This window comes from Anarhichas minor, unplaced genomic scaffold (genome assembly GCF_050575085.1).
Source record: "Anarhichas minor isolate MPS153535 unplaced genomic scaffold, ASM5057508v1 ptg000003l, whole genome shotgun sequence".
Lineage (NCBI taxonomy): Eukaryota > Metazoa > Chordata > Actinopteri > Perciformes > Anarhichadidae > Anarhichas > Anarhichas minor.
In genome coordinates, this window is record NW_027466449.1 from 8,765,636 (window position 1) to 8,777,898 (window position 12,263).

Consider the following 12,263-nt stretch of genomic DNA (forward strand, 5'->3'; position numbering starts at 1 on the left):
AAGGCAGACTAACCTCACAACTGTGCCACAGCCGTTCAAAAAACTCTGCTCAAAGTCTCAGGCCGTGGTTAGCTTACATGAGTCCCGCCGTGTAATGCTTCACTGTTGCTTGTTATAAACACTGACAACATGTCACAAACCTCTCTCTTCCTGTATGAAATATAAATGGTCGCTGTGCATTCAGAGTACATCTGCTGCTGCAGTACAGTCTAACTGTGACTATATTTGTCCTCCCCTCCTCCTCCCTCTTGCAAGGGGACAGGAGAGTCAAGAGTTGGACGATTGCCAAAAGAGGCCGGCCCGCCATGCAGCTGAAACTTTTACAAGCCAAGCAGGAAGAGACACGGCGAGCGATCGAAGAAGAAAAGGAGCAAAAGAAAAAGTGAGAGACATCTGAGCTCCTTTCTCTCCTTCTCTCTGTTTCTCCCCTCTCTGTGTCTGTCTGTCTCTCCCTTTTTTTGTTCCTTGTTAAAGCCATACTGTATTTGCCCGCCTTCATTGGCAGGGGGTAAGTGTAGGGCTGGAGGACAGGACGGGAGGGAGGGAGGGAGGGGGGGGGCATTGGGTTCAGAGAGTTCAGCTGAGGAGAGAAATAAATGCATAAGCAACAAAGGAGACGTGACGTCAGGTTGAGGGGCTGTCCAACCTGCTGGCTGAATCTGAGGAACCGGATTGTTCGCACCATATGTGTGTGTGTGCGCCTGTGTACAGTATGAATGTGTGTGTGTGTGTGTGTGTGTGTCTGTGTTCATTGTGCTATCTTCGAGAAAAGACTCATGTGGAGTTTAAGCAGAGAAGCTGGACTATTGTGGTCTGTTTTGTCTTCGTGGTGTTTGAGGACTGGAAGAACCCTCCTAAAATGTGTGCGCGTGTGTGTCTGTGTGTGTGTGTGTGAGTTTGAGGACTAAATAACTCAGGTATTACAGCAGCTGTGACGAGAAATCAACTGTTTAATGTACGAACGCTTTGTTTTTTGTGTCTTCAAGTGGTTGATGTAAGTTTTAAAGGAAGAGAGTGTTTGTTTCCAATTTAATAAGCATTCCCGTTTTATTTCTTTTGAATTTGCACTCTGCATTTACCAAATGACGTCAGCTCAGAAGCAAGTTCTGATTGGTTGGCTCGGCTTGGGATACCCGCTCAAACACCAGGGATTGGGTCGCAACAAGGCTATAGATAGGGACGGCCATTTATGAGCAGATGGATTTATGTTTTCTCTCCTAATGATTGGGGTCATCTAGAGGCGACGGCTCGCTGATCCAAGATCCATTGGTGTTCAACTGACTGGCTGGTGTGTGAAAGCAAAGGGAGACGTGGGAAAGATGCCAACGGCTGGGGGGAAAAAAGTGACATTCTCTGAAATATCCACCCTCCTCTCCCATTGATCCATTTAGCTTAACTCCCTAAAACCCCTCCCACCGAGGAGGGCAGATATTATCCCCGATGGAGGGAGAGGACGAATTTGCAGAAGGATGGAGGGGGGGGGCGGGGGGCGCAGAGAAATGCAAGCAGAATAAAGATTTCGGAAAAAAGACGAGGCGAGAGAACTTGACAACAAATGTCCGTCAGTTCAGAGGTCGAATCTCAACCAGTGTGGGCTGTTTTTGGATCTATTGATTGTAAATATACGGTGAGATGGAACAACATGGCAGAGGGGCTTGTCTCTCTCGCCATCTGTCTGTTGCTGCCCAATACAACAAGTACAGCACAGGGTGAGAGGTGTGTTTCGGATGTTACATGATTAACATACAAATTGTCAGAGGGCTCCCGGCTGCCGTCCTGCTGTTTTGTGTAACCGTGTCACGACAGTTTCTTCTCTTTCTTTTTATTGTCTGTTTGTGTCTCACTCTCTGTCTTAACTCTTTTTCTCTGACTCCTCCTCTTTCTGTTCCTCCTCTCTCTCTCGCTACAGCATGTCCCTCCCTTCCTCTTTCTGTCTCTACCCCCCCCCTTCTACCCTCCTTTTTCTCCCCTTCCCTTGGCAGCAGTGCCAAAGTGGGCAGGCAGACCGAGGCAAACACAGCACAGGGCAGAGCAGAGGGCGATCCAAAGGCTGGCGAATTGATTATGTGTATGTTTGAGTTTTAAAGTGTCCTCCTGCTGTGTACTTGTGTGTGTTTGTCTCCGTTTTTGGTCATACGCAACTACAAGTACCGTGAGTCTATTGGAAGTCTGTTTTCTCTTTTCGTTGTGCTCAATGTGATTGATACTGTGGCTTGTGTGCGTTTTCTGTGTATGTGTTATAGGGCTGTGTGAGAGCAGACGTCCCTCTGTCACCCTGTGTGCGGACAGACGCACTCACGCCAGTAGGAGGGGATTGTGGGAAGGGGGTGTAGCTCTCAGAGGGTGTGCTCTACTCCTCTCTTTTCCCTTCTTCCCGCCATCACGGCCCTCTTCTCCTCCAGTCCTCTGGCCCAGCCCGCCGCTCACGTACAGGCTCCAGGTATTTTTCTTTTTTATCCTGCGACACCGCTTCCCATCTTTTCCACAGCCCTATAATCTTTCTCCTTCGGTTCCTCTCACCCTCATCTCTGTCCTTCATCGTGGTCTTCCTCCTGTAAATGTGTCTATCGTCGTCAGTTGCCACGCTGCAATCAGCTCGCCGCCATTTTGGCTCCGTGGACATAGCAGGAGAAACTTTTCTGGAGCTCAGGGGGACTCCTCGGCTCCCTGCTGACCATCTTCTTTCTCCTGCTTCCATTATCTCTTTTTTTCTCTCTGTCCCTGTCCTCCTCTTCCTCTCCCCTCTCTGCTCTCTGCTCTAGGACAGCAGGCTCTGACAGGGTGGCAAACAGTCTTTCTGTGGCTTTTCGTACCAAACAGGTGTCTCTTTGTAGACTGGCAGGAGGAAGGACAGGCCTCCGCGGGTTACTTTCTGACCTCAAAGGGTCGATCGAGCCACAGAGCTGTTGTTGTGTTCAGGTCAGTGCAAGTTGAGCTGCACCCACAGGACAAGAGAGACACTTGGCAGGTCTCTTATCACCCAGAGCAGTTATGATAGCTAGTGTAAGGGCAATATTGACACGGTTTGCCTTCACATGCATGTTTGCACTTTCTGCCACCGTTAGAACTCAGATATGCGGTAGTTGATTCACAGGAACATGGCCGTTTGTGCGCAAAAGGTTTATCTTTCTGCGATCTAGAGGTGCGACAGTTTGTTGAAAGGTGGCAACTGTAACGTTTGCCTTGACACCCTGCGTCATCGGCTACTGTTTTTGATACTTTGCACTTCAGAGGAACCTGAGGCAGAAATTAAACCGAGTTAGGTCAAACAAACAGACGACGCTGTAGAGAAATGTTGGTGTTCGTCAGTAGTTCTTCCTCATTGTATCAGTAAAGCTGTTGATGTATTTTCACCAGCGTCACCTGCCTGTTGAAAAAGAACAAAAAGAGAACAGCAGCATTTGTCCGATTGATGTTTATCCTCATATTGCATATTTTGACTACAGGGGCCAGAATGCCATTAAACAAAAGCATATATTATTGTTGCATTCGCCGAAGTAGATAAAACAGGGTGTGTGAATTCATCGACGACCGATTTGATCTTTCAACCGACTTTCAGACGGGAAATTTAATACAGATTGAACGATCTGATATACCTGCATATTGCATGTACTATCAGGACTCTTAATTTGACTGCTTATTGTTAGCGCTGTATCTTGATCTAAATAAGGGTTGGTGTTAAGATGGCGCCTTCGTGCCACGTGTTTGTGAAACAGTGAATATGGGCAGACACTTTCAACATACCCCTCACCGTCATCACATCTCGTGGGTACATTACTCCTAATTCCCCTGCATCACCCTCTGTCATTTAAAATCAATCAGCGTTGGCATTAAGCAGCAAATGAGTTTACCAAAAAAGAACCTCCAAAAGAACCTCTCCTCATGAACGTCGACATGTGACGGGGACAAAAGGAAAATGTTAATAAGAAAGAAGCTGTAGAAAAAGAGAGAGAACAAGGGCGACAGAGACAGAAAGAGAGGTAGGAGTAGGAGAGCTCTTTCCCCGCCCCTCTCGTATCCTCAGATGAACTTATCGTGTTGCCTCATAATGTTTCTGAGTTTTTTCTCCTAGAGGCAGTCAGGGTAACTTCCTGCATTCAGCCTAAACATAGCTGATTGGTTGATATCTTGGCTGACCAGCCGCGTTTTGCAGCGAGGCAACAGGAAGTTTCTCTTCTCATGCAGGAAGCAGCAGCTGTTTCATCCTGACCTACACCACTTTGCACTCTTGCACGCATAGTCTTTGTATACATGCGTACAAATATGCACGCACACCCTGTGTATGTGTATGTGTATGTGCGCGAGTGTCGATGGCCTGCTCTGTGTTGCATTAGCGAATGCTATAACATGTAGGCGTGTAGCACCATGGTAACCGCACATCTTATCAGAACATTAGCAAAAGCATTGACAAGTGGAAAAAAAAAAAAAATGAAGAGGAAACAAAACCTTTGATCTACATTTTCTTCATTCACAGTTTTTAGAAACACATCTGGAGTAATTATAGGGTATACTTTGACTAATACACTAGGGTATTGTCTTCTTTTCTTTTATCAGCTAACAACACTCATATATATATATATATATATATATATATGTTAAAATGCATTTCTAATGTTGTGATAAACTAATAAGAAGTATAGAGAATCCTGATGTTGACACTGTGATAGTCAACACAATGGCCCCCTTATACTTCTGCCTTATCTGGGTCATACTATCTTTTCATCAAACACATGCCTGACATGTTTAGCTAACTCTTATGTCTGTAATCCTAACATTTGTGTGTGCGGCCCTCTGTCTTGCAAAACAGTGGAGTCGATGGCAAAGGACTGGAAACATTTTCCTTTAATTAACAATGACTATATCAGGATCAGACAGGATGAGCTTCATTCATGTACACAGGTCACGCAACTGTCTGCCACTGACTGGTTGTGTGTGAGTACATGCATGTGGCGGCGTATTTCTGTTTACATGCACACACGTGAGCACGAGCCTCGTGTGTTTGCGCTTGCTTAATGAGGACGTACAGAACATCAGAGCGAGCACCGTGCCAAGTGAGCATGGAGGAGGCTCAGTGCACCCGTCCATCATCCTTTAATGTTATCAGGGATTCCTTAGGGAGTGGGGAAGATCAATAGCAGGCATGACACAGTCACCATAGCGCTCTATTGAAGATCAGCCTTCTTGAAGATCGGCCAGATGCCCGGACACTATTTTTTTTTCCCAAAATAAGACTTGAGTAAGACAAGACATCCGTTTGCATCTTTTCAACTGTGGGAATTCTTCGTCCTGCCATTTATTGTGTGGCATACTTCCTCTGCCAACTCCAGCTCCCCCACCGCTCCTCCTCCTCTTTGCCCACCATCACAGACTCCTTCCTCCCTCATTGAAATTCTGCCTGGCACACAGACACTGCCCATTCTTGGCACAAAGCTCAGAGAGAGAGAGAGAGAGAGAGAGAGAGAGAGAGAGGGAGAAACACACAAGAACCTGTACCAATCGTCCGGTGCCCCCTCCGTTGTGTCTGCCAAGCATTCATCCCATCTCGCGGACCAAGGGACCGGGCAATCCAATAGGTATATATACTGCGAAAATCTGCTCCATTTCAGAGGAGTTTTGTTGGCAACTGAGTGTGTTGTGTGCGTTCCGGGATTCGCTGTTTAATATGTGTGTTTACGTTGTTTGTATTGGGCGAGGAACGAATCCGACAAAACCCACATCCTTTCACGGTGTTGGGGAGAAAGCGAAGGCCGATTGCTTTCACGATATCTTTCGCAAGGCTTTTGATTTGTTAAAGATGGAGCACTAGGGGTGTTTTTTAGCGCAGCAGCTTGACGTGAGAAGTTTGTAAAACCTGTATAATAAATGCTTGTAATTCAATTTAGCAGCCATTCAGATTTTGTTCTTAACTTAATCAACAAGAGTGGAATAGGTAGATAAACATCTGATGTTTTTTTGTAGGTGTTAACTTTAAAGGCCCTCCTATTCTATAGTTGTGGCAGTATTATGAAAATGAATTTATTTTAAACATTGGTCTCAACAGAGTCAGGTATGTGCTTTAGATGCTGCTGCTATACATTTGTTTGTTATAGAAAAAGATCAAATTCCCAGTGCTACGACTGACATGTGGTTTTTGGAACACCCACGAGAAACATGAGTAACTGTCACCCGAAGAACGATTAACATACTAAAGCAGGAAATTGTCTCAAGAAAAACATATCCTGGTTGAATACCGCAGAGCAGCTTTATCCGAGGGCAAGCGAGGACAAGGTCTGTGTTTCTTGGCTTATACAAAATACTGCATATACGAATTTACTATCATTTAGTCGTAGTTCAGCTGAAACAGATGCACAGGCATACACTCTCATAGGCAGATGAGATTAACTCAATAGGCCAAATGTCTTCAAGATCCTCTCAGCTGCCCCACTGGCTGGAGGCTTCATTTATTTTGGAGCCATTGACAGAGAAAATGATTTTCCCCAGCTGAGCCATGTGTGCCCCTTTTATGTGCCATAGACAAAGTCCACGATCACAGACAACAGCGCCCAATAGAGCTCACATGACTGACCGGGTTTGACCTCTGTGTTTCCACAACAGTCGGGAACTGTGCCGGGAATGGGACGCCAATTTTTGCAATTAACCCAGAAGCACAGAATTTCCCACAAGCATTTAATGTTTCAATGTTTTTTTCATTCAAGGCCATGCTCCGATGTCCTGTTGTTACACTGTGTCATATCACTATTAGTCTGCCTTCCAAATACAGCTCCAGTCAGGGGACACTTCTCGGCGACCAAACAGAGCTCGTAGATCTGTCACTGGCACGGTGGCAGAGTTGGGCATCGTGCCAGCACCCCCCCCCCCCCCCCCCCCCCCCACCCCTTCTGTCTGTCTGGTCTTCTGTAATCAGACTAGCAGGGTCTCTACTGCATGCTAACTATGGGCTGGTCTGGACCAAGTCTCAGGGGTTGTGGCTGTATGCTAATTTATGCAAGCAATGTACCTCCTAACCCCTTCTCTGTCTATCTGAGGCCCAGGTCTGGCGTTTAGTCGGGCTCATTAACCCTTCAGTCGCTGCCATGTTAACCTGCTGGCCCATCCAAACCTTTGTCCCATAAGAGTTTAACAGTTAGCTGCCTGAGAATGAGCCAACTCTTTCTTAGTGAAATTAATAAAAGTTTAAGAAAGCACAAGTACAATCTGCTAGTTCAGTGGCGAATCTGAACTGCTAATGGTGCCGGTAACATGCTGTATGTGATGATGCCTTTTCTCTGTGAACTTTCCAGCTGTCTGATACTAAGTATTGTTCGAGTTGCTCTCTTACTTTGTACCCGTGACTGTGAGTGTGTCGTTGGGTCTGTTGGCTTTGTTTCAGTGCTTGGCACAAAATTGATTCTCCATCACTGTCGAAAGAATAGCAGCTCTTTCTTCCTCGTGAGGCAGCAGGCTCGGAAAAACAGCCGAAAGGTAGACTCAAAAGTGTTTTTAAGAAGACCTAAAATGGCCGATGTGCGAGCCGCCATTTTGTGTTTCCTTGTTGTGTTTTAGGGGGCAGAATCCCAGCCTTGTATTCAATCAGAGGCAGCTGGTGGAAGCCATATTTGCAGGCATCTGTGTGTGTACCTCCATCTGAGAAGCAGCAGCCAGCCTACACAGGGATAGCCCACTGGAATGAGCTCAGTTTTTGGCAAAAACGGAAACAAATTCCTGGCACAGAGTCGAGCAGCTCTTTTTTTTTTTTTTTTCTCTTTTCGATCACATGCCAGAGAAGCCAGTGAGTTGTTTGTTGGGCTTTCACACATTACTGCTCTCACTTTGCAACGTCTGCTTACCGTTAAATTATGTGCCTTAGATATATTTAAATGCAACTGATTTCTCGAAGAGATTCAGCTCCGCATAAAAAAAAGGAGCTGGATTGATCGGTGAGGATGTGCCAATATTTAAAAGCATCTTTTGTTCAGAAGTGAAAGACGTTCCTCCAAATCTCGGCTGTTGAAGGCATGTTGTCATGAAGCAGTATACAGCCACAAGTCGTGGTTTTTGAACCATTTCCATGAACAAAAACAAAGAGATAAGATGATACGATTACACTCCTTTGCGCTGGCACTGAATTTGAACACATCAGTCGAAAATGTAATGTAAATATTCAGTTCAAAAAGGACAGTCCTACCCAGTATCATCTTGCATTTATTTCACAGCGATACATAGTTAATTAAGATAACCCTATCTGTCTCTTTTTCTTTGTACCATTGCAGGAGAGATACCTTTGTGGATCTTTGATGCGGAAGCAACGTGGATGCTGTCCTTGGGGCTGAGGTAGTAGATTGAATAGTTGTGGGGTTGTGTAACCTCTTTTCGAGATAACTATACAATCTACTGTCTTTCCCAAGGAGACAGCTGAGTCAGCAACTCGGCGACAGTCATCTCCAGATGTGCAATCGTGTCATCCGATCAAAACGTACACGTGCAACAATCAACACAATGCACTGTGTGAAGCATTGTTTTTCTTGCTAGACCAGGTTAAATAGTTTTGTGTTTCGTAACAGGACGAAAACGTGTGGTGCGTTTGATCTGGGCTCTGTCAGGGTGAGGTAGTAGGTTGTATAGTTTGGTGGGTGGGATTGCACCCTGCTCTGGTGATAACTATACAGTCCATTGCCTTCCCTGAGGAGTTTGCTGAACAATTGCGAACGCTCGACTTGTGATTGTACCACGTTTATTTGTAGATTTCACAAAGAAAAGAGCAAGTAGATATGTGCTTCAAAAGGTTGGTGATGAATTGATTGAAGCTGTCAAATGACAAAATATATGTACATCTCAATAAAGTCATACCTGCCTCAAATCAGTTGTCCGGAAATCAGTGAATGAGGTCTTGATATTGTTTGTTTGTCACCTACTGCAGCTCTGGCGGTTTCATGGTTTGTGTGCAACAGCGGCTAATGAGTTTGTTAGTCCACAGCACCCTCTGGTGGAAGCTCACGAGATAGCTTTGACTTGAATAAAAGTTTGCAGACAAGCAGTAGGCAGATCAAATGCCACAGAGGAGTTTCATGCTTGTTGTTTTGCTTTTGTACTTTTCATGTTTCGTGCAGAGTTTCATTCAAACCAAACGCTGCGGTCCTTTGTTTGATCCACTCGTCTCTGTGGCATTGTCTTGGCTGATTGTTATTGATTGGCAAACTTGCTTGTCCCCATGGCAACAGTTCAGCCTCACAATGAAGTGCCTCCATATTTGACTGTAGGCCTGTCGGATCTTTGGGATGCGACAAGCGTAGACCACAGGGTTGACTGCAGAGTTGGCATGAGACAGGAGAATACCTGGGAAAAAAAAATGTATTTGTTACTGTGAAATTTCACTGTAACGGTGTTTTCTGTAAGTACTGTAAGATATTTAAAGCTTCTTGGGGAACTTTCCAAACAAATAAAAACCACCACTAATTGCAGACCGTCTACTTGAAAAGCTAATGTCACCTACCTGTATAAAGTGTCCCCCGTGTGACAGCTTGAGGACCATGAAACAACAGCAGGCAGTTCATCAGGTGCAGAGGAATCCAGCAGCCGGCAAACAAAATGAGAACCAGAGCCAGGGAGCAGGCCAGCCTCTTCTCCCTGAGCAGAGAGGCCTGGGCTTGAGGACAGCTCTCCTTTAGACGGCCCTGCAGGCTCCAGAAGATTCGTACGTAGAGGAGGGTCATAACCAGCAGGGGTGCCATGACACATCCCAAGAAGTTAAAGTAAACCATGAATGGGAGGGAAATAACCGAGAGGAAGGTGCAGGGGGGAGAAATGAAGGAGGAAGAGGTTGTATTGGTGGAATCAGATGCTAGAGAGGACTGGTTGCGCCAGCCAAACAGAGGGGTGAACCCCAGCAGACAGGAAAGTGTCCAGCACACAGACAAAGCCATCAATGTATGCCTCTGTGTGGCCAGAGCTTTGTATCTGAGGATGAGGGATAAAACAGAAAGAAGGAATAAAAGAGAATTCTATAAATCAACAAGCATGCAATTTATTCATATAGCTTATCTACCTGTAAACCAGTGTTTCAGAGTTTGACCTCACCTGAGCGGTGTGTGTAACCGGAGGTATCGATCCACGGCGATAGCAAGCAGTGACAGCACCGAGGCCTGGGTCAGCACGAGCACGACACAGCTGAGAAGTAGACACAGGTCAGGGGTCACACTCACCCAGCCATCCAACAGCACAGCCAGGGGCACAGCAGCCACACCCACTAGGAAGTCAGCCACTGCCAGGGACACAATGAAGAAGAAGGTGGGCTCCCGGAGGGAATCCCGGATACCAATACACACCGCACACACCACTAACACATTGCCAAGGCAACAGGCCAAAGCAATCAGCACTTCTAGTGCTGTGTAGGCCACCCAACTCCACTCAGCCATCACTGAAGATGAAGACCAGGGAAGACAGAGAAGCTGCGAAGTTCGATAGAGCAGGTTTCCTTGAAGGTTGTGGACAGGTAAGATGAATTCCACTGGAACATTGAGTCCATCATAATCCCGTGGTTGTTGTTCAGATAGTGTATTTCTTCCTGCTTTCGGCTCTTGGCTTCAAATGACCAGAATTACATTGACCAGATGGTTTTTATATGCAAACATGCATGCGCTTCTGTGTGCACACACAACAGGGCTGCACTCCATGGAGACGCCATCTGTATTTCATCAGTGTGTGAGAATCCTTTTCTCACTCTGATGAATGTTCCTCAGAAGAGGAGAGGACCTCTGAATGAGCCATTTCACATTTGTTTTAGATCATTTATTCCTTTACAAGTATTAAGACCACAATCTAGAAATGCGGAATTACAAGGAAAGCGAAATGTTCTTCAATATCAAAATGTCCTCTTTTAGAGTGACATATTTTGATAGCTATTATATATGCTGCTGGGTAGTTTGATTGATCATAATGCATCATATTTCAAAAGTTGATCATATATTTTATGTATAAAATCTAAATCTGCAAAGTATCTAGTAACCAATGCTGTCAAGTGATGCTTATAAATGTAGTGTAGTAGCGCAGCTCTATCCTATCTGACATGGTCAGGAATGACAGCCCCTGTGTGTTGAATATTACGTAATTTGCACCCGTGACCCTGGTTATCAGTATGTATGTGTGTGGCCCCATCATTTGACTATGTAAATTAAATTGCTTTACTTTGGCAGCTTTAAACAAAGTAACGTCTCTAACGTGTGTGTGTGTGTGTGCGTGTGTGTGTGTCTGTGTGTCCTTTTACTCTGTAGGGCTTTTCACACTGCACTGAGCCCCAGGCTAAGTGAGCTGCTGCTAACCTTAACCCTTAGCCTGGGGCAAAGTGTCCTTTAGCATAGGGATTGCTGGCCCTACTCTGGAGCACCAGAGTACTTATCCCCTGAAAATCAACTAAGCACGGGTCTGAAGTTGCCAGGGAAACTGGACAAAGTAAACGATGGAATATGCATTGTTTTTGTTGTCTACTCTGTTAAACAGTAGCCACCAGTCATTCTAGGATGTAAACATCGGTCACGTGTTCTAACGGATATTTAACCCAGGGCAAGTAGGGGAGCAGATTAAATCGTATAGGCCTGGGCTTAGGTTAACACTGGGTTAACACAACGAGTGTGTGTATGTGTGTGGGGGGGGGGGGGGGGGGGGGGGAAGGTGAAAGTTATCCAAGGGTCAACATGCAGTGCAGAAATATCAGTGTGTCTGAAACTGTAGATATGCAGATTTGTTTTAGAGCCGCTTTTCAATGCTGACTTTGCATACTGTTTTGGCTATGGGTGTGTGTCTGTGTATGAGTGTGTGTGTTTAATATATATATATATATATATATATATATATATATACTGTATATATATATATATATATATATATATATATATATATATATATATATTAATAGATAGATAGATAGATAGATGGAAAAAAATCCATCAGGTATTCTTAAAATATTTCCATTTATTTCATCTTAATACAACTTGACACAAACACATGTTTACACAACCTAATGTTTTCTAATAAGTCAAATATAAAATGATCTTACATCTGCTGAATATCTCAACAGAATCACAAAATCAGTAAAACACACCTTGATTTTAAGAATGATGAAAGTCCTACTTATAAAGTAGATATTATGTGATAACCTTTTAGATTTACATCAATTGTAATGCCAGTCTGAGTGTTTCATCCTCTGACTTTTCAAATACTTAGTACTCATTTGTTTCTACATGCCGTAGAATTAGAATCAACAGAAAGGACATTAAAGATGTTTTTTGAGC

At 44.8% G+C, this 12,263-nt stretch overlaps 1 protein-coding gene and 1 long non-coding RNA gene across 5 annotated transcripts; one reads left to right on the top strand and one right to left on the bottom strand.

Annotated features, from left to right (window-relative positions):
* Window positions 1-295: 295 nt before the first annotated feature.
* LOC142955119 (uncharacterized) lies at window positions 296-8,836 on the top strand. Of its 4 annotated transcripts, none has more exons than XR_012955805.1 (4): window positions 1,930-2,068; window positions 2,244-5,573; window positions 7,543-7,768; window positions 8,250-8,836. It is a non-coding gene; the product is annotated as an uncharacterized LOC142955119 (long non-coding RNA). The 4 variants fall into 4 exon arrangements; XR_012955796.1 differs by having other exon boundaries at window positions 2,244-2,440; window positions 2,763-7,768; XR_012955797.1 differs by lacking the exon at window positions 1,930-2,068 and adding an exon at window positions 296-382 and having other exon boundaries at window positions 2,244-7,768.
* A 258-nt stretch (window positions 8,837-9,094) lies between these two features.
* LOC142960523 (adenosine receptor A1) lies at window positions 9,095-10,391 on the bottom strand. Its single transcript, XM_076102392.1, has 3 exons — window positions 10,054-10,391; window positions 9,470-9,933; window positions 9,095-9,312 (listed from the first exon to the last, which is right to left on the bottom strand). Exons 1-3 carry the CDS (start codon window positions 10,389-10,391, stop codon window positions 9,095-9,097), a joined length of 1,020 nt encoding a protein of 339 aa, XP_075958507.1.
* Between the last annotated feature and the right edge of the window lie 1,872 nt (window positions 10,392-12,263).

Coding starts and splice junctions, on each gene's coding strand:
- LOC142960523 (XM_076102392.1), bottom strand. CDS start 10,391: ATGGCTGAGTGGAGTTGGGTGGCCTACACAGCACTAGAAGTGCTGATT. Junction 9,934..10,053: donor CGGTTACACACACCGCTCAG/GTGAGGTCAAAC, acceptor CCTCATCCTCAG/ATACAAAGCTCTGGCCACAC. Junction 9,313..9,469: donor ACGGGGGACACTTTATACAG/GTAGGTGACATT, acceptor TTTTTTTCCCAG/GTATTCTCCTGTCTCATGCC.